Below are 25,869 nucleotides of genomic sequence, written 5' to 3'. Positions count from 1 at the left end.
TGAGACATTCAGCATGATAACAGACTCTTCTGGCCCACGAGCCCTGCCACCCAATTTACACCCTATTAACCTACAAATCACGGTAAATTTTGACGGGTGGGAGGAAACCGGAGCCCCCAGGGAAAACCCACGCAGACACGGGGAGAACATACCAACTCCATACAAACAGAGTGGGTCACTGGTGCTGTAACAGCGTTGCGCTAACTGGTGATCCAGCTGTGCCACCCTTTCCAGCTGTTGGTGCACGAAGTGGAGAGACAAATGGTGGCCGTGTGAGGAAGGAGATCACACGATGACTTGTCCTAGAATGTAATAAGGGGCTTTGTGGTTGGGGCATGATTTGCGTGTGTGACTGCATTACTTTGTCCATGGTACTGAAATGAACCTGGTTACATATGCCTCCCTGGTGAAATAACCAAATCGTATAAATCAGAGAATAACGCTGAAATATTTTTCATCTGGAAAACTAATTTTGAAATGGTGCCTGGCAAAGACTGGTCAAACAGTAATACAATCTCACAGTTGGCAAATAAATAAATGACTGGTTAATTTTTGATCAATGATATTGGTCAAGGGGCGAATGTTGACCAAGGCCCTGGTAATATTCAGTGAATATTGCCAGAAGAACATGGCCTGCTGATCTATCAGACTTGGCATGAAGGATATGGAAGACAAGATACTGGGCAGTGCAGCACTCTCAAAGACCAAAAAAAAAAGCAATTTACTTCATCCTCTGGATTCCTGGCAGACAACGTTATGAGGGGAAAAGATATTGGTCAGTTTCTGATTTGTGACAATGTTATCAAGATTTGTTATTTCATGACATTGTTGGCACTGTGGGAGAACTGCTGCTTCAGAGATCCAGGGACCTGAGTTCGATCCTGACCTGTGGCTCACTCTCCCTGTGATCATGTGAGTTTTCTCTGGGGGATCTGAGTTCCTTCCACATCCCTTTACTTCTATACATACTGCATGACCTGCTGAGTTTCTCCTGCATGTTTGTGTATTGCAATCAACCCCAGTTTATGTGGAATCAACTGATGTTTCATTTTGCTTGAGCCTACTTTGCTTGAACTCATCTTTTCTGAAATGCCTTGAGATATGCACACCTCTAACAAGGAAACACTAGAAGGTGATGCTGAATGGTCTCTTTGTGCTGCAACTATGTCTGTGATGCAGGGTTTTGTTAGTTACACACATCTAGTTCCAGTCGATTTTATGAGAATGGCCGATGTACCTTTGAGCTGAGATGTGGAAGGAAACTGCAGTGGTTTCATTATTCCATGGCATTTATTTCAACGAGCATGGTACGAACGGTGCACAGAGTGAGTGGCGTGCACTGGAGGGGGAGGAAACAGAATGCAGAGAGTTGAATAACATGATGCCAAAGACATTTGGGTCAAAGTTCAGCTTCCTTCTCCTTGTCGAACCAGATCTGGTTAATGTGTGCGGCACTTGGAGAGAAGGGCTGTCCTTTGATGAACTCAGAGCCCTTTCAAATCATTCTTCAGTGATTTTTTTTTCAGCCATTGAGCTTTCCTTGATCTTCTGTCTGCTCTGACTGTTTTTAGTGAAAGTACTGAGGTAGAGGCAGTAGATGTGCACTAAGGCCAAAGGCTTTAGAAGTCATGATATTTGCATCTAGAGCCATGTTAATAGCCTTCATCAGGCAACACAACTGTCACAGCATGTGTCAATGGATGCTGCGTTAAAAAGGGCTCCTGCATCAGTGAGAAATTCATCCAAGAAAACACCTGGTCGATAGCACAAGGCCTTTTTTTTCTAGCTGAGAAGGCAGATAAAACAAGGGATTTGCTTTTGTTACATTAGATTAGTGGTTTTCAAACTTTTTCTTTCCACTCACTTCCCACCTTACGTATTCTTGATGCCATTGTTGCTCTGTGATTAGTAAGGGATGGCTTAAGGTGGGACATGAATGGGAAGGGAAGGTTGAGAATCACTACTCTAGACCCAATTGTTACTGAAATATTTTGCTTGATAAAAATTGTCATTGGTCCATTTCCTTTGGAGTTCTGAAACCGTGCACAAAACGAGTCCATGAGGGACAATTAAAACAGTGGTTTCAAACCTTTTCTTTCCACTCACATTCCACTTTAAGTTTCCCTAGCCCATTGGTGCTCTGTGATTAGTAAGGGATTGCTTAAGGTGATATATGAGTGGAAAGGAAAAGTTTGAACACTACTGGTTTAGATGATTGGACCAGCTCACTCCTTTTCTCCAAATTTACCTGGAGAGTTTGTTCAGTCACCAATGCTGGTCACATATAGAAGCATGTGCCGTGAGAATTGGGGCTTCTTTGGTATTCATCCTTCAAGGTGTTCTCTTCTCGCTTCCTCCTTCAAGTTATTACTTGGGCATCGAAGGATGAAACTTCCCAGGTCCGCTTGTTCTCCTTCCTCCTCCCATCTGATTTTCCGACTCCATTCCCAAATTAAATATTAAGGAAGAATTTACAATCTTTACCAACTGGAGGAGATTCCAAGGCATTTCAGAAAATGAAGGAAATTTGACAGCCAATTTGTGCATAAACAGTGAAATAATGGGAAAAACCTTCCCAGGATAGAGGGTACATTTTCTACCAAAACTTTATTATTCATAATTAGTATTTTAGAATTGGACCAAGATCTCTTTATTTCAAGCCTGTGGATGAGGAGGCAAAAGAATGCTTGTTAAATTTCAATCGAGACCAAAGCATGTTCTTAATTACTGCAGTTTCTAAGTGATTAATTAAATTTTCTTTTACTTTAAAACCTTTTTTTTAATCACTTAATTTTAATTATCTTTGCATTTCTGAATATCAATGCTCTTTTCCCAGCTCTCTTATCAAAGTCGGACAAAGCTTCTCATGGGCTTCTCTGTGGCACTTTGAACCTCATTCCCACCCTGATCCCAATGCTTGGCTCTGGGATCAATGAGCAAGAGTCAACTTCCAGCTTGAGCTATTGGGCAGGGACTCTCGGATTGGGCGTGGTCCACCTTTGTGATGGAGAGGGGGGAGGTCATAGGGTCATACAGCACAAAATCTGGCCCCTGGACCTGCTGTGTTCATACCCACCATTGTTCCCAACTCTAGCAATCCCACATCAGCACCTGACATGGAAGGCAGGGCATTAGGGAAGGAGGTTCTTATCATGGAAACTCATCTGAAAAGAACCAAGCATCAGAGGTACTCATGCCCAGAATAAGGCCTGAACCCTTTAACCCTTTGTGTGTGTGTCTCTCTCTCTCTGTCACTTATCAATCGACTCTCTCCCAACTCCACTCTTCTCCTGCCCAGCTCCATCTACCCACCATCCTGCACCCCTCCTTGGTTCACCAATACCCTCCCTCACTCCTCCCATCCACTCCTCCTTTTACTGGCAATCTTCCCTTTCCAAATGTTAACTTGAATGCCAACAATTCCACCTCCCATATAGATACTGCTCGACCTGCTGAGATCCACAAGCAAATTGTGTTTATTTAACCCCTTTCTTGATAAGTTGGTTCAGAGATTGGCATAGATGTCCCAATCCTACACCAGAGAAACTTCATCTCAAGAGGTAGGAGTTTGTGAAGGACAGTTTACACTGAAGTAACATAGAATGTCTGCCAATGTTTTATTGGCAGATAGATGACTCATTCTTTTCCAATTAAATCCCAATTCTCTTCGACTGGTATTCCAACTGATAACAGTGGGAGTGAAGGAGGGGATTGGAGCAGATTGATCACTGTGCTCAGGTCAATAAATGGGGCCCTGCAGTAAACATTTGATCTGTGTGCCTGCATTTCCATCTATTTCACTAAATAAAACAAGCAGATGGAGGCAGCTCATTTATACAAACAGAATTTACCAGTTGATTGAGTCATGCATTAAGCACTGGATAATGTGACAAAGAGTCAATAAGATCTGTAATCATTAAATAATCATTATCCAGTATCTGTGGCTGGGGACCAGGGTGTTTCTAAGTGGCTACAGGACACTCTGAGAGATGAGGGAGAGCAACCAGAGATTGTATCAATGGTGAAGGTAGGGAAGGGAGGTACGGTCCTGAAGCATGAGTTTGTAACTGGAAACACGTGACATCCAGAATCAGAATATTTTGTCATGAACAAGTCACAAAATTTGTGGTTTTGTGGTAGCATCACAGTGAAAATAAGCTGCGCTGGGTGGGTCACGTCTCCAGAATGGAGGACCATCGCCTTCCCAAGATCGTGTTCTATGGCGAGCTCTCCACTGGCCACCGTGACAGAGGTGCACCAAAGAAAAGGTACAAGGACTGCCTAAAGAAATCTCTTGGTGCCTGCCACATTGACCACCGCCAGTGGGTTGATATCGCCTCAAACCGTGCATCTTGGCGCCTCACAGTTTGGCGGGCAGCAACCTCCTTTGAAGAAGACCGCAGAGCCCACCTCACTGACAAAAGGCAAAGGAGGAAAAACCCAACACCCAACCCCAACCCACCAATTTTCCCCTGCAGCCGCTGCAACCGTGTCTGCTTGTCCTGCATCGGACTTGTCAGCCACAAACGAGCCTGCAGCTGACGTGGACTTTTACCCCCTCCATAAACCTTCGTCCGCGAAGCCAAGCCAAAGAAGACAGTGAAAATAAAAAATACATAAATAGAAATAGTGCAAGAAAAAGTCAAAGTGAGGCAGTGTCTGGGCTACATTGTTCATTCAGGAATCTGATGGCAGCGGGGGAGAAGCTGTCCTTGTGTCATTGAGTGCTCACCTTCAAGCTCCTATGCTATCAGAGTGAAGAAGGCATGGCCTGGGTGGTGGGGGGTCTTCGAGGATAGAGGCTGCTTTTTAAGACACTGCCTCTTATAGATGTCCTTGATGGAGTGAAGACTGGTGCTCGTGATGTCACTGGCCAAGTGAACAACTCTCTGGAGTTTTTTTCTTGTCCTGGGCATTGGCACCTCCATATCAGACAGTGATACAGCCAGCCAGATGATGTCCACGGTACACCTGTAGAAGTTTTCGAGAGTCTTCCATGATGTACCGAATCTCCTCAAACTCCTCACAAAGTACAGTCACTGGTGAGCCTTCTTTGTGATTGCATCAACATGGAGGCCCAAGGACAGTTCTTTGGAGACGTTGACACCTTTAATGCTTTTCCGGGGGTGGTGGAGGAGGCTGGAACAATAGGAAAATTCAAAAGACTCGTTGACAGGCACATGAATGTAAGAAAAATAGAGGGTGTGGGTGTGAGGGAAGGGTTATATTGTGGTAGAGTACATTAACAGTATAACATTGTGGGCTAAAGGGCCTACACTGTGCTGTGATATTTGATGTTCCACAGCTTCTCAAGGGTAATTAGGGAAGGGCAATAAAATAGTGGTGCAAAATGAGACGAACCAATGCTAACTATGTGGGAGCAGATGTTTGTGACGAGCAGTCTCCTGCAGAGAGAAAGATGGCCATGCAAACTGTAATTAGGAGCTGTGGTTCTGGAGAAGCATGGTGAGAGAGGAAGTCTTAAAAGGCTTACGTCGATGAAATTGCCAGTAGAATACATCCAGGACTGTTGAGAGAAGCAATAGACAAGGTTCTGTTTATCATTTCACAGTCTTCTCTGGTAGAGTGCCAGAGAGCTGTTAATGAAGAGAGAAAGGGCTAGATTGAGTAATTAAAGGTTGCACGACCTAACCCAACAGTAAGGCATATTATTGGAAATAGATTCTGAGGGACAGTGGTAATCATCATTCAGGAAGGCACACATTCATCAAATAGTGCAGCATGGGTTTCTTAAGAGATAGCTGTGCCTGATCAACTTTCTTGAATTTGACAGGAGGTACCAAAGGCAGTGCTAATGAGGGCTGTCACTTTGACGTGGTCAGTGTCGACCTCAGCAGGGCTCTTGACAGGCAGTCCCAGAGAAGATAAAACCCACAGTGGAGGGGTAGGAAACAGAGGCTGCAGAGACTTAGATAGATGAGGAGAATGGGCAAAGAAGTGGCAAATGAAATATAATGTTGGAAATTGTATGGTCACTCACTTTGATAGAAGGAATAAAAGGGCAAAGTATTACTGTATTTGGATGGGTCGAAAAGTCAAAATTTGGAGATGTAAAGGGTCTTGGGAGTCCTCATGCAGGATACCCTAAAGGTTCACCTCCAGGTTGAGTCGGTGGTGAAGAAGGCAAATGTAATACAGGTGGTATTCGTATCTGGAGGAATAGGATATAAGAGGAGGGATGTGATGATGAGGCTTTATAAGGTACTGATGAGACGCCACTTGGAGGATGGGGTGCAATTTTGGGCTCCTTATATAAGAAAGGATGAACTGGCGTTGGAGAGGGTTCAGAGTTGATTCACAAGAATAATTCCTGGAATAAAGGGATTAGCAGCTGAGGAACGTTTGTCGGCTCTTGAACTGTTGCCCTTCAAGTTCAGAAGAAGGAGGGGACACCTCATCGAAGCATTTTGAATTTTGAAAAGCCTGGATGGAGTAGATGTGGCAAAGTTTGTTCCTCATGGTGGGAGAGTCTAGGACAAAAAGGCACAACTTCAGGATTGAAGGGAGCCCATTAAAAACAGAGATGGGGAGGAATTTCTTTAGTCAGAGAGTGGTGAACCTCTGGAATTTGCTACAAATAATGGCTGTGGAGGCCGGGTCATTGGATGTATTTAAGGCAGAGGTTGATAGGATCTGAATAGTCAGGACATCATATAGGAGGTTATTCTGGAATGGTGTTAAAGCTATGGTACTGCACAGTTCTGGTCACCATGCTACAGGAAGATTTTGATCGTATTAAAGATGATATGTAGGAGATTAATGTCATCTTGCCAGGCTGGAGAATTTGGCCATGAGGAATGATTGGACAGGCGGTTGGAACAGAAGAGGCAGAATAAGAGTGAGGGATCAGAGTGGTGAAAGAGAAGGGTCTGCTTCCCTCAGGAGAGAGATTGATCAAAAGATTAAAAGGGAGATGAGTGTTTCCTTTTTTCAGAGGATGCTGGCCCAACTCTCTCTTTCTGAATACGCAGTAGATGAATCATCTTGTTTAATGTTCTTGCAATGTGTACGTGAGACATCATAGAGTCCAAACCTGTGACCAGATACAGGAAAGTGGAAATAGTTGGATGGCGGATGGACAACATTTTCCATGAGGCTCATCAGATGATCCATGAAGTTGGAGATTATTTACAGAATCAAGGTGCTGGATTCTTGAGCAGAAAACAAAATCCTGAATGGGACTTTGATCTAGAAAATTGACTGATCATTTTCCTCTATAAATGTTGCTTGAACCACTGACTTTTAAAAGGCATTTTGTTAATTGGAAAAATGTCTACTCAGACACCAGATAGCTTTACATCCTTGTGAGAAGCTTTCAAAACATAGCTACTCAATCCCTCATATGAATTAGGGCAGGAGAAGGCGATTCAGTCTCTTGTGTCTGTTCTGCCATCCTAAGCCCATCTGCTTGTATCATGGAGAAACACAAATACTGTAGATGCTGTAATTGTGAGCAGCCAGTGAGCTGTTGGACAAACTCAATATGTCAGCCAGAGTCTGAGGGGAGAAATGGCCAGTCAACATTTCGGGTTCTCTCTCTCTCTCTCTCTCTCTCTCTCTCTCTCTCTCTCTCTCTCTCTCTCTCTCTCTCTCTCTGTCCAAAAGGGCAGCACAGTTAATGTAGCAGTTAGCATGATGCTCTTACAAAACCAGGATTCAAATCCAGCACTTTCTGTAGGGAGTTTGCACATTCTCCCTGTGACTGCATGGGTTTCCTCCCACCATCCAAAATGTACCAGGGTTGTAGGTTAATTCAGTGTATTTGTGGGGGGGGGGGGGGCGGGGGGGCACGGACTCCTGGGCTAGAAGGGGCTGTTACCATGTTGTTTGTCTAAATTTAAAATTTAAATACGCTACCACCTCTTGAGCCCTTCTCAGCTTCTTTCTCTGTTCATATTACATAATATCACCACGATTTTAAGTCTTGATGAACGGTCCTGATCCAAAACAATGACTGACAGTTTCTTCCCATGGATGTTGCCTAGCGGTCCACCAGCAACTCATTGCTAGCTTGCTGGTTGTAGTCATGCTTTGCACTGGTAACCTCTTGCCCCTTTCTTATTGAGAGTCTTTGGACCTCAGCTGTAACAATATTCGTGGATGCTGCTTTCACCACACTTGATGAAGAGTTTCAGAAACTCTCTGAGAGAAAAATAATCACCTAATCTCTGCCATTTAGTTCTGCGTCAGAGGTACAGCCAAGGTTTTGTGAACATTTCTGAATCAACTCCTTGATCCCAGAGTGAATGGAGTAAGTTCATAAATCAAGGATTTGTTTACAGATTAATCTGTCACTGCATAGTAAAGGAAACTGGTGAAAACAGAAAATACGTGTGCGTGAGATCAGGTACAATGATACATTTTTTATTTAGAAGGTCATGCTGAATAATTTAAATATATATTTAGAATACTCAGTTTTGCAAAACAGCAGTGGTATTTCCAGATGTTTAAACTGGAGAAATGGTAAAGTGTGGTGATCTTCATACCAAGAACATCAGAACTAGGATCAGGATTTGAAACAGTTTTAAATTTAGATGTAAACCACGATAAGAGGTCCTTTCGGCCCATGAGCCTGTGCCACCCAAATACTCCCAATTAACCTACATTCCAGGTACGTTTTCAAATGGTGGGAGGAATCTGGAGCCCCCATAAAAAACCCACGGACATATGGGTAGAACGTACCAACTCCTTACAGACAGCATGGGATTCAAACCAGGGTGCTCAGGGTGGATTGGCAGAGAAGACTGGATGGGCCAAATGGCCTACTTCTGTTCTTTTTTTTGAGATCTCTGTCCGTGGTGCTTAAATCCATCTGGTTCGATCTGCAGTAATCATTGCATTTGTAGAAATAAGGAAAACATTTAAATCAGGGGAGAACATACAAACTTCTTACTGACAGCACCAGATTCGAATCCCAATCATTGGTGCAGGAACAGAGACGTGCTAATGGCTACGCTATCCATTCCACCCCTAAATTTCAACAGTGGCCACCTATTGCGAAAACTCTTTCCAAACTCAGTTATGAAAGTTAGATGAGAAACAGTTTACATTAATGTGGTTAGTCAGAGTCTACTTGAGATCCTATGTTTAAGTAAGAAGGGAAAATTTAAAGGGTATTTATAAAATACTACGTAAATCTCAAGTTTTATTTTCCTCAAATTTTCTTCATCGTCTCTGAGGTTCTACCACCCATCAACACATGAAGACTAATTCACAGCAGCCTATCTACCTGCACCTCTTCGGGATGTGGGAGGGAATTGGAGGAACAGGGGAAATCCACCCAGTCATGAGGAGAGTGTGCACAGACAGTGGCCGAGGTCTGAATCGAACCCGAGTCTCTCAAGGTCAGCTGTTCCACTCAAGTTCCTCTCATTGAGGAAGGCAATTCTTTTGGAAACCTAAAGTATCTGGCATCTGTGGATAAAGTTCAGCCATCCAACCCAGTAGCAAAACACTTACATGACCAGACTAGCACAGTCCACAGCAATCTGAGCAGTTTCCCTTTTTACTTTGAACTGAGATGAATGCACAACTTTTGAACTCTCCATTAACAGTGCCGTCACAGTCTACAGTGCAATAGCAGGCCCTGCAGGATTAAATGATGGTGGGAGTTAAGTCTTCCCAGTTTTCATTGATAGATTGGAGAGGTAATTTTCCTTTATTTTAAATTATAGCTATAAGAAAAGAAAACACCTACGTTATAAATTATCGCTGTTGGTATATTGCAATCCTAATATTGTGACCAAGATTTCATTTCTCATGATTGATTATACCCTGTAAAATAGAATGGAAGAAATCCTTAACTTTTGCAACCCGTGGGATGTGCTCACTGCCTAATAATGAAAGTAGAAAACTGAGTGTCCTCTCATTTTTGAGAGAGAATGTGCACACTTTCCATGCTCAGATGAGAATGTGGCTAATTCAAGGTCATATGACTAAAATATGAATCGAAACACAAAAACAATGTCAGGTGCTAGAAATCCCAAAGTAAATGAGGGCAGCACAGTTCGTGTAGTGGTTAGTGCAATGTTGTTAAAAAGCTAGGTTCCAATCTGACACTGGCTGTAAGGAGTTGGTACATTCTTCCTGTGTCTGCAAGGGTTTTTCCTCCCACTGTTCAAAACATATGGGGGTTATAGGTCAAATGGGTGTAATTGGGAGGCATGGATTCATCGGCCAAAATGGCCTGTTACCATGCTGTACATCTAAATTTAAACTGAACAATTAAAAAAAATACTGGCTGTCCTAAGGAGAGCAGTCGATGTCCGTGGAGAGAGATTTAAAATTCTTGGTTGATGAATTTCCATCGGGTCATATTTTTAAAATTAACTCAAAACTTCAATTTGGTTTCTCTCTCCAAAAAAATACTGCCTGACTTAATAGTTCCAACAGTTCTATTATTATTGTTCATCCATCTGCATCTGGATCCTTGACTTCCTCATCAACAGATGCCAATCAACGTGGATCAGCAACATCACCTCCTCCTCACTGACCATCAAGCCAGGGTACCTCAATATATAACAATTACAGCACAGAAACTGGCCAGTCCAGCCCTTCTAGTCCATGATGAACACCTTCTCCCACCTAGTCCCATTGACTCACGCCCAGCCCATATACTTCCATATTGCTCTCATCCATATACCTATATAACTTTTCCTTAAATATTAAAATCTACCACTTCGGCTGGAAACTCATTCCACACTCCCACCACCCTCTGAGTGTTTCCCCTAAACTTTTCCCCCTTCAATCTCAATCCATGTCCTTTTGTTTGAATCTCCCCCTACTCGCAATGGAAAAAGCCTGTCTATTTTGACTCTATCTGTCCCCCTCATAATTTTAAATACTTCTATCAAATCACCCCTCAATCTTCTATGCCCCAGGGAATAAAGTCCCAACCTGCTTAACCTTTCCCTGTCAGTCAAAACCTGAAACCCAGGCAACATTCTTTTAAATCTCCTCTGCACCCTCTCTATTCTGTTTATATCCTTCCTATAATTCGGCAACCAAAACTGCACACAATGTTCCAAATTTGGCCTTTCCAATGCCTTGTACAACTTCAACATGACATCCCAACTCCTGTACTCAATACTCTGATTTATGAAGGCCAACACACCAAATGCTTTCTTCACCACCCTATCTACATGTGACTCAACTTTCAGGGAATTATGTACCAGAGTTCCTAAATCCTTTTGTTCTCTGCACTCCAAAATTGTCTACCATTTAATGTTTATGACCTTTGCTAATCAATCCTACCAAACTGTAGCACTTCACATTTATCAGTATTAAACTGCCATCTTTCAGCCCACTCTTCTAACTGGCCTATATCCCACCGCAAGCTTTGAAAATCTTCCTCATTGTCCACAACACCACCAATCTTTGTAACATCTACATACTTTCAGACAATTTTCTACCACTATTCTCTGGCATCTCCCATCTGAACATTGTTGAATCCATTTCACTACTTCAACATTAATACCTAATGCGTGAACCTTCCTAACTAATGTTTTATGCAGAATCTTGTCAAAGTCCTTACTGTCCATATAGACAACATCCACACCCTTCCCTTCGTCAACCTTCTTAGTAACCTACTCGAAAAAATCTATGATTTGTTAAACATAATTTTCCACGTACAAAACCATGTTGATTACTCCTAATCAGTCTCTGCCTATCCAAATAATTGTATATTCCATTTCTACCAACACTCTCTGTTAATTTATCCACCATTGACATAAGACTCACAGTTCAGCTTCAAGTTGTTGGCTGAAGAGCTGGAAATAATGAGGATGGAGATCGAGAACCTGCTTGGGTGGTGCCACAACATTTTTGCTCTCACTGACACCAAGACTAGGGAGATTGTTGTCTTTAGAAAGGAGAGGCCGAGGGACATTGCACCTGTGTGTGTTAATGAGACAGAGGTGGGGAGGGTCAGAACCTTCATGCTCCTGAGAGTCCACATTAGAAAGGTCTTGCTTGGAGCCATAATATTGAGGCAATCATGAAGAAGGCACAACAATGCATTTATTTTCTTAGGAGTTTGAGAAGGTTTGGTATCTGGTCAGCAGTTATCTCTTCACTAAAATTTCTTGAGATGGAAAGTTGATGACCCTGGTTATCAGATGGTGATAACAATGTAGGAACAGGAGTAGACCAGAGTAAACCACAAACGTCTGCAGACAAAACACAACAGTTTTGCCCCTTTGGCACCTTTCCCTATGGCTGTAGGAGGTGCCATTCATGTGGGCCTATCCTCTTCCGCCTGCCCCTCCCCATCACCATTTTGTTTGGGCATCTGCCCACATTTTGTTCATACCTTGATTAAAGGCTCAAGCCTGAAACAGTAGTTATGTATATTTATTTTTGCTGTATAAAGTACACTATTTGACCTGCTGAGTTTCTCCAGCATTGTGTTTTTATAGAAGTACACCACACTGGCTCTCAATCCTGCTCCACTTCCCATGGCTGTAACACATTCCTGCCAGATCCCATACTCTTTGGCACCCTTTAAAAATTTGTCAAACTCAGCTGTGAATATACTCTGGGGTAGAAAGTTACTACTAAACAAGGACTCCCTCAACAAGGAGACCAAAGCTGGACCCAGTCATCTAGATATTACCTCACCAACAAACTGGACAAGACTTACCATGTGAACCTTCCTACTTCCTTCTTTGTTGTTGTGGAAACCCTTTGGCCCAATTCCATGGCAGCTCTCAGAGCAATTCACTCTGTGCTCTATCCTCTCATCATTAACAGCCCACTGATTTTCCATTCCCACCTACACCAGTCAATTCATTCACGAGCAGTACGTATTGGGACTTAGGAAACCGGATGACCTGGAGAAACCCACCTGCTTACAGGGAGAGCATGCATTCTCCTCAATTCTAACTTTCTGCGGTTCCTGCATGAGTGCTCAAAGATCTCCCTTACTACGTCTATCTGTAAACACACTTCATCTTAACAATTTTCCTCTTTTGCCCTTTTCTTCCCAAAGTGGATAACTTTACATTTCCATTGCCCATTAGCTTTGGTCAGCATGGACCAGTTGGGTCAGAGGGCCTGTTTCCTTCCTCTAAAATCCTATGACTAATTATTTATCCTGACTCTGTTCACTGTTGGCTCGTCAATCTTTAGCCCATCCTAACATTTTATCTTGTGCAAAATCCTCTTTTCAGTGCGAGCAGTTCCTTTGGTTGTTCCGCATTCTCCCTGCCCATGGGAAGAAGCTGTTTCTCAGCCTGGTGGTGCTGGCTCTGATCCTCCTGTGAGCCCACAGTGGACAAATTGACCATTGCATTCATAACACTGCAACAACAACTACACTCAATAGCCCCTTTTAAAATGCAGCCCCTGGGTGGTAGTCCTGGGACCCAGATGTGATTATTGGTACAAAGGTGCTGGAAACCTCTTTTAAATTGCAGGGGGATGGACCAATTATATCGCCAACACGGCGAGTTAAGGGGGATCCATCCCCTGCAATGACTTACTGTTGGATGCAAGCGCTGACGTCACCAGACTAAGTGGGTCGGCCATTTTCCTGTTCAAATCACCCGTGGACGAGACCTAAGTAAGTTTAACTGGGTTCCCCGACTACCTTTGAGGTAAGTCAGGGACCAGGTTAGATTCTGACGGGGTTGACCAGGTAGGATCCTTTCTAACTGCCGAGTAACTGGGGCGCTCACCGGGCAAATTGCCCAGTTAACCCATTTTACACGGCAGTTTGAAAGGGCCTAATAAGACACACTGTTGGTTGTAAAGCACTTCAAGACAATCTTCTGTGAGGACAGCAATCATATTACAAAGCTCCGTCTCTGCAGGCCATGAGTTTTATGTTCCAACCTGTTTGACACTTGTCCTTTGATTACATCTCTACTGCTGAGGATTAATTACTGTTTGTTACAGGCTGTTCCTGCATGTTTCCATTTATTATTGAATGTGTTTACAACCACATCTTCATGGTTACAGCAGGGAATTCCTGTCATATAACATGTGTTACCTGTTAAACAAGAAAATCTGAAAACCCTGTGATTATAATTAATGACAAAAAATTGCTGGAGAAACACAACAGGTCTCGCAGCGTCCATAGGAAGCAAAGATATACTGTATAACCAGTGTTTCAGGCCTTCGGCTAAGTGTAACCAGAAAGCGGGAAGGCATCTGAATAAAAAGGGAGGGAAAAAGAGGGAGGGAGGGGCAGGGGGAGGAGAGTAGGGAGGGAGCAGCAGGAGAGGAGGGAAGAAGGGGCAGGAGAGGAGAGAGGAAGGGGCAGGGGAGGAGAGAAGGGAGGGAGCAGCAGGAGAGGAGGGAGGAAGGGGCAGGAGAGGAGAGAGGAAGGGGCAGGGGTGGAGAGAAGGGAGGGAGGGAGGAAGGGGCAGGGGAGGGGAGGAGAGGAGGGAGGGAGGATGGGGCAGGGGAGGAGAGGAGGGAGGGAGGAAGGGGGAGGAGAGGAGGGAGGGAGGGGCAGGGGAAGGGCACAGGCCCATAGGCAAGAGGGCAGTAGAGTAAAAAGCTAAGAAATGATAGGGGAGAGGTTAGCTCCCTGAATGGAGAGGGAAGGGGATGAGAAGCTGGAGGAACTGCAGGAAATGGTACAGAGGGCGATGGAAAGAGAGAGAGAGTTGGGGCCTAATGGAAATCGGAGAAGTTGATGTTAATGCCGTCTAGTTGGAGAGCACCCAGATTGAATATTATGTTGTTTCTCCACTTGTTAGCTGTCACCAAGATTTTGACTAGAAACAACATTCAGTTTGTGTGAAGCAAGAGATTCCTGAAACAGCATGGAAATGAATGCTGGTTACCTGACAATGTCGATGGTTTGTTACTGGACTGGGAGACTTTTATAAAACCGTACACTTTAGTATAATAAAATTCTCAGTGAAAGAGACAAAACTTGTTGATCTAAATGGTGCTGTGGGAATAGGCCTGGTGAATTGAAAAGGTAGAGATCAGGCCTCAGGCAAATTTATATGGAGCATTGGAATGGTGGACCCATGAGTTTCTAGGGAGTGGGGGAAAGGTTCCCCAGTGAGTTTATAGGAAGTGTGGAATGAGGAAATATGGCCTTGGTGGTTTAAACGGGGCACAGGAAACTTCACCTGTTAAGTGAGATGCCAACCACGGGTTCTCCCAACAACTGGAAAGTAGCTTTACCAGGGAAATGCATTGACCAGAACCTCAGCAGGTTTGCATTCTCACCTGAGAGGGCACATCAGGCCCTCGATTAAATCCACACCTGAAAGAAGGCTCCCTAGCAGTCTCCGTAATGTACGTGTGACAGGCAGGATCTCCTGCTCGTCTCCTGTGAACGCTGCAAGACTGGCTGAGTTCATGTAGTGTTTTTGTGTTTTGACTACAATCACAGTATCTGCAGACTTCCGTGTTTCACTCACTGTCTGGGACTTGTGCGAACAACCTTTGACCTGAAATGCTTAGCTTACTTTGACGAGGCTTCTCCCTTGATACTTTCCTGTTAGAAACAGGCTTAGAAAATGTTAAAATCACCAACAGATTCTTTGCTGGTTATTCCTCATTGTCATTACTGCTGGACAGCCTTATATCTAGCAGTAAATAATTCATTTCTTCCACACTGCAGCAATTCTTCAATTATCCACAGCTGTGGGGACTTTTCCCATCTAGAGACATGCATTGGAAATACATTAAAAAAAATTCACCAGGTTCTCTTGCTGTTCGAGGCTTCCTACTAATCGTACGTAAGTGGGGGAAAAAGACCCAAACTGAAACAAAGTATAGTTACCATTTTAGTGTAATATGTTTAACTTCTTCACTCAATATTTTTTACATGGTTGGGGATATGGAGAAAAGGTGGGTAGATGGAGACGAGCTCATCATCAGATCAGCCATGATCTCATTGAATAGCGGAGCAGGCTCGACGGGCCGGATGGCCGACTCCTGTTTCTTAGGTTGTTATATTCAGTATTTGGAAAATCTTACAGATGAATCAAGGAGGGCAGAAAGACTGCAGTTTAAAAGGGAGATAACACTGTGTATTTTCCCCTACAAGATCCCAGTGGCCATGAAGATCCATGATGTAAACCGAGAAGTTACTGTTAGACACATGAGTACAATGTGCAGATGTATAACTTACCTCCTGCAGCCACACAACTACGTTAGGTACACCAACAACAGAATAAATTAAATGACCTTCATGAGGCATAAAGCATAGATGATAGTTATAAAAAGATGGACCAATAAATAGTCACTTTTGCAGTTTGTGGAAAGAAAGTGCTGTTTCAATCATTTTATGCCTATTTTAAAAATCCAATTGAATTGACTACACTAGATTTTTTTTGAAATATCTGTTTACTTGCAACAAGTAATTGATGAAAGAAAAATAGATGGAAGGGCTTAGAATAGTTTTGGTGGGAGTAGATAAGTCAGCACAACATCACGGGCTGAAGGGCCTGAACTGTGCTGTAGTGTTCTATGTAAGTAAGAATGTTGGTGGGTATGTGTATGCCACTATGTGTATGACAATATACTCATGATCACAGATGGCGTGAAGGGACTGTCCTTGGTGCCTATGGAGTGTGGAATGTGTTTTTCACCACAAACAACTCAGACGTACAATTAAATGGAAACTGGGTAAATATTTGCAATAAAAGACAAGAGAGCAAATTTTGAGATGGGGAATGAAATTAGGATGCTTATGCAATAGATCTGTTCAAATATTTACTACACTATGAATTTAATTAGAAGCCTTGTTTAAAATGTAACCAAATAAGTACATACCTCACAGCTGTACATTTCCCAAAGCTCCAAAAAATATTCACTGCCCCATTTTCCTTGACAGACACAAAATACAATATCCATTGAAATTCTTATATGTGGAAAGAACAAATTGGGAAGAAGAGATTAAACATTCAAAGCCACCAATCTGCTTCGGCAGTAAAACCCCTGTAATTGGCACTGGAGATCCCGACTGTCCATCATGTGGGTCACCCTTAGTCCAGAATGGGAGCTGGGATCCAGAGCAAAAGCAGGGTCACAGAACAGGCGATGGGCTGGGTACGTGGCTGGAGCCAGCATGGGTTGTGCAGGTGAGTTGGTGGAGAGCGGCAAATAGAACCAAAGAATACTCCAGTACAGAAACAGGCCCTTCAGCCATCCAGTCTGTGCTGAACTATTATTCTGCCGAGTCCCATCGACCTGTGCCCAGACCATATCCTTCCCATCCCATCCATGTACCTATCTAATAAGCAAGCACACCCTTGGCATGGCTTCAGACCTACGTATTGGGTCTGGTAGGATGGTAAAAAGCAGGTAGAAGACTTCCTTCATTGGGCAGGCCATTCAGTATCAAGGTAAAGAAGTTCAAAAGCAGCTGCATGAAACTTTGGTCGGCTGCACTTGGAGTGCTGCGTGCAGTTCTGGGTACCCAGCTCTCTGTGTGAAGATGGTTCCCCTTAATGTTGCCTTTAATCTTTTCCCCTTTCACCTTAACCCATGTCCTGTGGTTTCTACCTCACCTTCCCTCAGTGGAAAAAGCCAACCAACATTTACTCTGTCTATCCCCCTCACAATTTGATGTACCTCCATTAAATCTCCCCTCATTCTTCTCCACTCCAGGGAATAAACCTTTCAACTTTTCGCTGTAACTCAGTTACTCAAGTCCCGGCAACATCCTAATAAATCTTCCCTGCACGCTTTCAATCTTATTTTTAAATATTTTATTTTTGTGGACAACATGCATCCAAAAGAACCATTACTCAAATACATAAATTAAATTGAAAAAAGTTAATGGTACAAGTTGTCCATATCTCCAAACAATCCCTCCTGCCAAATCCCGGAAGTAATGAAATTAAGATAGATAAGAAAAAAAAAGAGAATGGAAAAATAAGAAAAGAAGAAGAGAAAATGAACTGTCGGGGTCTGGTATCCAGTTCATAGGATCTGATTCCTTTTCTTAGCTAGATCTCTAATAGGGCAAAGAACCAGGACATAGAACTCAGGAACAGAATAACTGTCCCTAAATATTCATGCCTGCATTGTAAGTACGGCTGCCAGACCTGCAAGAACATATTATACTTCCTTAAATTATAAGTAATTTTCTCCAGGGGAACACAACGGTACATTTCCACATTCCATCAGATTTGTCCAGAGGGGAATCAGACTTCAAAGAAACTGCAATACATCTCCCGGCCACTCGCCCATGCAATTTTCAGAAATTCTAATTGGTACTTGGACAGTTTCATTTTGAATTTTAGGCCCACAGTATTTCCTAGGAGAAACAATTCTGGACTTTGTGGTATTTGGTTCCCAATAATTTGATCTAACAAAATTCTTAAACTTTCCCAAAAGGGCTTCACTTTAGAGCATGACTAGGTGGAATATAAAAAGGTTTCCATTTCTTCATGGCATCTAAAACATATATCCAATATATTAGAATTTCATTTCTCAAACTTCTGCGGGGTGAGATATGACACCAGTCTACATCTTGTATGACTAATTATATTGGTCTTGCAGTCATGATATAAGTGGGACCAGCTCTTATCACCAATACTAATATTCAAATCTGATTCCCATCTTTGTTTTGATTTATGTAACTCCCGTTTAGGAGTGCCTGACTGAAGTAAGGAATACATTGCTTACAAATCAGGATCTCCATTTCACTGCTCTCTGATAACATCATGGTCAGTCCTAATTCATCTCTATATAAAGCTCTTAATTGAAAGCAGCAGAAGATTGTATTATTAAGAATATTATATTTATTTTTTAACTGTTCAAATGACATTAGTTGCTCTTGCAAATAACAATCTTCCACATCCCTGACCCCTTTACGGGACCATGCATGTAGAATTTTATTATCCATTGTTAAAGGAATTTTTTTAAAATATTTTTTTATTTTTCACACTATGAACCATATCAACCAAAATACATACAAACATTTCCCTCTTAAATATACACAGTACCATTTTCTCCCCCTTTTTTCCCCCCTACCTTCCCTCCCCACTTCCCACCCCCTCCAAAACCAATAAACATTCAACATATACAATACAATAAAACCATTAAACAATGTCATCACACAATGAAAAATAAACAAGAAAAATGTGTCATCTGGATCAAGTCATTTTGTCTTCTTATCATTTTAGGGGGTGGAGGTCTGAGGCAAGCCCTCTCTGTTATGTTCCATGTAGGGTTCCCAAATTTGTTCAAATAACGTGACTTTATTTTTTAAATTATATGTTATTTTTTCCAATGGAATACATTCATTCATTTCCATGTACCATTGCTGTACTCTCAGGCGCTCTTCTGATTTCCAAGTTGACATTATACATTTTTTTGCTACTGCTAAGGCTATCGTAATAAATCTTTTTTGCGCTTCATCCAGTTTCAGGCCTAATTCTTTACTTCTTATATTACTTAAAGAAAGATCTCTGGATTTTTTGGTATGTTGCTTTGTGTTATTTTATTTAATACCTGATTTAGATCTTCCCAAAACTTTTTCACTTTCTCACATGCCCAAATTGCATGTACTGTTGTTCCCGTTTCCTTCTTACAGCGAAAACATCTATCTGATACAGTTAGGTCCCATTTATTTAACTTTTTGGGGCGTGGTGTATAACCTGTGTAACCATTTATATTGTATCACGCGTAACCTTGTATTTATTATATTCTTCATAGTTCCAGAACATAACTTTTCCCATGTTTCATTTTTTATCTTTATGTTTAAATCCTTTTCCCACTTTTGTTTGGGTTTATAGCTTATTTCATCATTTTCCTTCTCTTGCAGCTTGATGTACATGTTCGTTATAAATCTTTTAATTATCATTGTGTCTGTAATCACATATTCAAACCTGCTTCCTTCTGGTAATCTCAGTCTGCTTCCCAATTTGTCCTTTAAGTAGGTTTTCAGTTGGTGGTGTGCAAACATTGTACCATGAGTTATTCTATATTTGTACTTCATTTGTTCAAATGTTAATAAATTATTTCACAAAAAAACAATTTTCTATTCTTTTAATTCCTTTTCTCTCCCATTCTCTAAAGGAAAGGTTATCTATTGTAAAAGGGATTAGCTGATTTTGCGTCAATAATAATTTTGGTATTTGGTAATTTGTTTTTTCCTTTCTAAATTAATCTTCTTCCATATATTAAGTAAATGATGCAATACTGGTGAGCTTTTATATCGTACCAGCTTTTTATCCCACTTATAAAGTGTATGTTCCGGTACCTTCTCCCCTATTTTATCTAGCTCTATCTTAGTCCAATTTGGTTTTCCCCTTGTCTGATAAATACCTTAATTGTGCTGCTCTATAATAATTTTTAAAGTTTGGTAACTGCAAACCACCTTGGTTGTCCCTCTCTGTTAATTTATCTAAAGCTATCCTCGGTTTCCCCCCTTTCCATAAAAAATTCCTTATTATTCTCTTTAGTTCATTAAAGAATTTCTCTTTTAAGGGAATTGGTAACGATTGAAATAAGTATTGTATCCTTGGGGAGACGTTCATTTTAATGCAATTTCCCCTCTCTATCAACGTTAGCGGTAATTCTTTCCAATGTTCTAAGTCTTCGTGCAATTTCTTTATTAGTGGCTGATAATTTAATTTGTACAAGTGGCTTAAATTATTATCTAACCTAATACCTAGGTATCGGATTGCTTGTGTTTGCCATTTAAATGGTGAATCTTTTTAAAATTCTGCATAATCGACATTACTCATAGGCATCACTATACTTTTATTTGCGTTGATCTTGTACACCAATATTTCTCCACACTCCTTCAATTTCTTATGTAGTTCTTTTATTGATATTTCTGGTTCTGTTAAGTATACTATGATGTCATCTGCAAATAAACTGATTTTATACTCCTCCTTTATTTTTATCCCTTTTATTTTATTTTCTGTTCTTATCAGTTCTACCAATGGTTCTATTGCTAAAGCAAACTGTGAGGGAGATAATGGACATCCCTGCCTAGTTGACCTACTTAATTTAAATTGGTTCAATACATATCCATTTACTGTTACCTTCGCCAATGGTCCATTATATAATGCTTTAGTCCAATTAATATATTTTTCTGGTATATTGAACCTCTGTAATACTTTGAATAAATAATTCTATTCTATCCTGTCAAAGGCTTTTTCTGCATCTAAAGCAACAGCCACTGTTGGCATCTTATTTCCTTGAACTGCATGAATTAAATTAATAAATTTACAGACATTATCCGCTGTTCGTCTTTTCTTAATAAATCCAGTTTGATCTTGTTTTACTATTTTTGGTACACAGTCGGCCAATCTGTTTGCTAATAATTTTGCTATTATCTTATAATCTGAATTAAGTAGAGATATTGGTCTATATGATGCTGGTGTTAGTGGATCCTTTCCCATCTTTGGTATTACTGTAATTATTGCTGTCTTACATGAATCTGGCAAGTTTTGTGTTTCTTCTATCTGGTTCATTACTTCCAGGAGAGGATGAATTAATAACTCTTTAAATGTTTTATAGAATTCTATTGGGAATCCATCCTCTCCAGGCGTTTTATTGTTCGGCAGCTTTTTTAATATATCCTGTACTTCCTCTATTTCAAATGATTTTATCAGTTTGTTTTGTTCCTCTTCTTGCAATTTTGGCAGTTCAATTTTAGCTAAAAACTCTTCTATTTTATCATCTTTCCCCTCGTTCTCAGTTTGGTATAATTGTTCGTAGAATTCCTTGAAGTTTTCATTGATCTCAATTGGGTAATATGTAATTTGTTTGTCCTTTTTCCTTGATGCCAATACAGTTCTTTTAGCTTGTTCTGTTTTAAGTTGCCAGGCAAATATTTTGTGTGTTTTTTCTCCTACCTCATAATACTTTTGCTTTATTTTCATTATGTTCTTCTCCACCTTATACGTTGGTAATGTTTCGTATTTTATTTTTTGGTCCGCCAATTCTCTTTTTGTTGTCCCTTTTCACTAGTTCCTTTTCTGTACTTACTATCTCCCTTTCCAACTGTTCTATTTCCCGATTGTAGTCCTTTTTCATCTTAGTTACATAACTTATTATCTGCCCTCTAATGAAGCCTTTCATTGCATCCCATAATATAAATTTGTCTTTCACTGATTCCGTATTTATTTCAAAGTACATTTTAATTTGGCGTTCAATAAATTCTCTAAATTCCTGCCTTTTAAGTAGCATGGAGTTTAACCTCCATCTATATGTTCTTGGTGGGATGTCCTCCAGTTCTATTGTTAATAACAGGGGTGAATGATCAGATAGCAATCTAGTTTTATATTCAGTTTTCCTAACTCTCCCTTGAATATGGGCCGACAACAAAAACATATCAATCCTTGAGTATGTTTTATGCCTACTCGAATAATATGAGTATTCCTTCTCCCTTGGGTGCTGCCTCCTCCATATATCCATAAGTTTCATTTCTTGCATTGATTTAACCATAAATTTGACCACTTTATTCTTTTTGCTAGCCTTTTGTCCAGTTTTATCCAACATTGGATCCAAATTAAGGTTAAAATCCCCTCCTATCAATATATTCCCCTGCGTGTCCACAATCTTCAAAAAAATATCTTGCATAAACTTTTGATCCTCTTCATTAGCTGCATATACATTGAGCAAATTCCAAAATTCTGAATATATCTGACACTTTATCATTACATACCTCCCTGATGGATCTATTATTTCCTCCTCTATTTTGATTGGTACATTTTTATTAATTAATATAGCTACACCTCTAGCGTTTGAATTATATGATGCGTCCACTACGTGCCCTATCCAGTCTCTCTTTAATTTATTATGTTCCACTTCAGTTAGATGCATTTCCTGCACAAATGCTATGTCTATTTTTTCTTTTTTCAGGAAATTTAATAGCCTTTTTTGTTTAATTTGGTTATATATTCCATTAATATTTATAGTCATATAATTCAACATGGCCATCTCATATCCTGTTTACACCTCATTTCTGCTTCCTCACCACCACCATCCCCCTTTTCCCCATTTTCATCTCTCAGTTTTTCCTTATTGAACTCAATGTATGACAATACATTTACAACATAAAATACTTCAACTCCCACATCTAATATTCCCTTAACCTCAAATGTCCGCCCCCCCCCCCCCCCTGAGTTGCCCCTTATCCCTTGCCGGGCAACCACAGCTCCCCTCTCCATTTGGATTGCAAACTCGTTCACAAGCATCAACTGATTTCGCAGTGACGGTAATTCTCTCCCACCCACCCCGCCCCAGAAAAGACATTTTTTTACACATATAACAAAGTTCACCCTCTTTTTTTCCCTCATACTTCCTTTCTTCCCTTCTCTTTCCCTTCTTTAGTTCTTACATATACATTATTTTTACATCTTATATATTTTATCACCGTTCTTCATTCTTGTTACATCTCTTCATCTCTCCTTCTGTCCTTCAGGCGTTCTGCAAATTCTCGTGCTTCCTCCGGATCCTAGAACAGTCTGTTTTGCTCTCCAGGGATAAATATTTTAAGCACAGCTGGATGTCTTAACCTAAATTTATAATCTTTTTTTCCATAGAATCGATTTTGCTGTATTAAACTCCTTCCTCTTCTTTAAGATTTCAAAACTTATGTCTGGGTAAAAAATATTTTTTAACCCTTGTATTCCAATGGTCTTCTCTAATTTTATTCCTTGCCCGCTCCAGTATATTTTCTCATGTTGTATATTTCAAAAATTTTACCAAAACGGATCTTGGGTTTTGATGTGTCTGCGATTTCTGGAGCTAGTGCCCTTTCTATTTCCGTTCCTTCCTGTATTTCTGTCATTCCCAGGACCTTTGGGATCCATTCTTTTATAAATTCCTTCATATCTATGCCTTTTTCATCTTTCTTTAGGCCCACTATTTTTTGTTTTGCCTACTATAATTTTCCAACATATCAATTTTCTGAGCTAACAACTCTTGTGACTCTTTAACTTTATTATCACTTTCTTCCAATTTTCTTCTTAAGTCGTTCACTTCCATTTCTACAGCCGTTTCTCATTCTTCCACATTTTCTAATCTTTTCCCTATTTCTGTCATGACTATCTCTATTCTACTCACTTTATCTTCTGTACTTTTCATTTCACTAAATTCTAATGTCAACCATTCTTTTAATGCTCTCATTTGTTCTTCAGAAAAAACTTTATCTCTATTCTGTCCATCTGTTTTACCTTCTATTTCTCTGTGCAGATCTTGGTCTTCTTCTTCCTCTTCTTCTGTGTCTGTACCTGTGTTTGTGTCTTCTTCTCTTCCTTGTATCTGTGTCTCTTCTGACTTTCCTGATGAGTTGCTTGTCTCACTTTGCTGGGCTTCTTCTTGCTTGGCTTCTTGCTGTTGGCCCTCTTCTTATGGGCTGCTCATCTGTTGGGCCTCCTGCTGCTGCTCTTCTTTCCTTTCACTCCCTTTCCTGTCACTTTCCTCTTCTTCCAGCTGAGAGCCCTGGTGTTGGGCATCCCTCAGCTGGTCGTGTTGTGTTTGCCCGCTCCTCAGCTGAGCCCTCCTCCTGTTGGTGTTCTCCTCCTTAGTAAGTGCACTGCATGCTTCTGTTTGGCTCAGAGAACTATTTTTTCAGTCCAGCGGTTGGGGGGTTGCGACTCTGTGGGGTCTTCACCCACCTTGGAGAATGGGCTCTCTTCTCCACGATGGCTCCCTGTTTCTTCATGCAGGTAAGGCCTTCTCCTTTCTCTTCCGGCGTCTTTTCTTCTTGGGTGCCATTTTCTTTCTTTTCTCTACAACTTTATCTTTTATTTGTTATGTTTTGTATTTCTTGAACTTTGTATTTTCTTCACTTTATTTCTTCTTTTCTGGAGAGGGCTGGTATTCCCCCACCGGCCACTACTCCATCACGTGACTCCTCCATTATTAAAGGAATTCATCTATTTTGTGTCAAGGGCATTTTTGGACTTATTTTTCCTTTCATCCAATTCAATTATTTAATTTGTACTACTTATTCAAAATAGGTTTTGTTAAAGGTGCTTCCTTACCACCAGAAATAGATTTAATCCTTTTTCAATCTTATTGTTATCTTTCCTGTAGTTCGGTGACCAAAACTGCACACAATCCTCCCGATTTGGCCTCACCCATGTCTTCTACAATTTCACCATCACAGCCCAACTCTTATACTCAGGATTTTGATGTATGAAGGCCAATGTGCCAAAAGCTCTTTTTACGACCCTGTCTACCTGTGACACCCCCTTCAAGGAATTATGCTTCTGTCTTCCTAGATCTTTCTCTTCTATTGGGGATCTCAATGTCGACCTCCAATTTCCTTTAACCCCTCTTCCCTGGTCTCTCTTTCCCTCATCCCTTCTTCCAACTCCCTTCTCTCTCTACAGTCCCACCTGTAGCCAGTGAGTTAGTTCCTCCAACTAACTCGTTAGTTGTTGACACAGCAAAGGTTCAGCTTTGAACACGAAGACATCTTGTGGTTCATTTCAATTCACTGAAACCCTCACTGAAATATTTTCTTCCTGTTTGACATATTGCTCTCTCATTTAGTACGTTCTCCCCATGACCTGTGTGGGTTTACTCTGGGGCTCCAGTTTCCTCCCACCCTTCAAAACATACATGGTTTGTAGTTAATTGGGTGTAATTGGGCAGCACGGGCTGGTGGCCAGAAGGGCCTGTTTCTGTGCTGTCTGTCTTTTTCTGTGCTGTCTGTCTACATTAAAAAAAATTAAAGAGAATCAGGTTTCATATTGATGATTATCACCAAATAATCCTTGCCTTAATATTCACCAACCCCCAACCTATCTCCACTCAGGATGCTGATCTTGGATGCAACTTGTTTTGGCAGTTATATGAATATATTGCTATGTAGCCTGCATAGGAATTAATGTTCAATTAACAACAAAATGAATAATCTGTCATTATTTTAAGAATCTATTCTCATTAACGACAGGATTG

At 41.0% G+C, this 25,869-nt stretch overlaps 1 protein-coding gene and 1 long non-coding RNA gene across 10 annotated transcripts in view; one reads left to right on the top strand and one right to left on the bottom strand.

The window, feature by feature from the left end:
• LOC138748448 (uncharacterized) overlaps positions 1-25,869 on the bottom strand; it is a 162,847-nt gene that overhangs the window by 90,378 nt on the left and 46,600 nt on the right. The window lies entirely within an intron of this gene.
• The window catches only part of LOC138748445 (sodium/calcium exchanger 3-like), a 173,627-nt gene that overhangs the window by 111,030 nt on the left and 36,728 nt on the right, over positions 1-25,869 (top strand). Inside the window, exon 1 of one of the 8 annotated variants that reach the window (XM_069908688.1) lies at positions 3,087-3,187. The exons of the other annotated variants lie outside the window; for them this stretch is intronic. Coding sequence (XP_069764789.1) covers positions 3,117-3,187 — 71 coding nt within the window. The 5' untranslated portion in view covers positions 3,087-3,116. Of the gene's footprint in view, positions 1-3,086; positions 3,188-25,869 lie in introns of those variants that run through there. 8 annotated transcript variants of the gene reach the window in all.

Source organism: Narcine bancroftii, chromosome 13 (genome assembly GCF_036971445.1).
Source record: "Narcine bancroftii isolate sNarBan1 chromosome 13, sNarBan1.hap1, whole genome shotgun sequence".
NCBI classification, from domain to species: Eukaryota; Metazoa; Chordata; class Chondrichthyes; order Torpediniformes; family Narcinidae; genus Narcine; species Narcine bancroftii.
The sequence above is the reverse complement of the archived record's forward strand: the minus strand, read 5'-3'. Positions and strand labels throughout refer to the sequence as shown.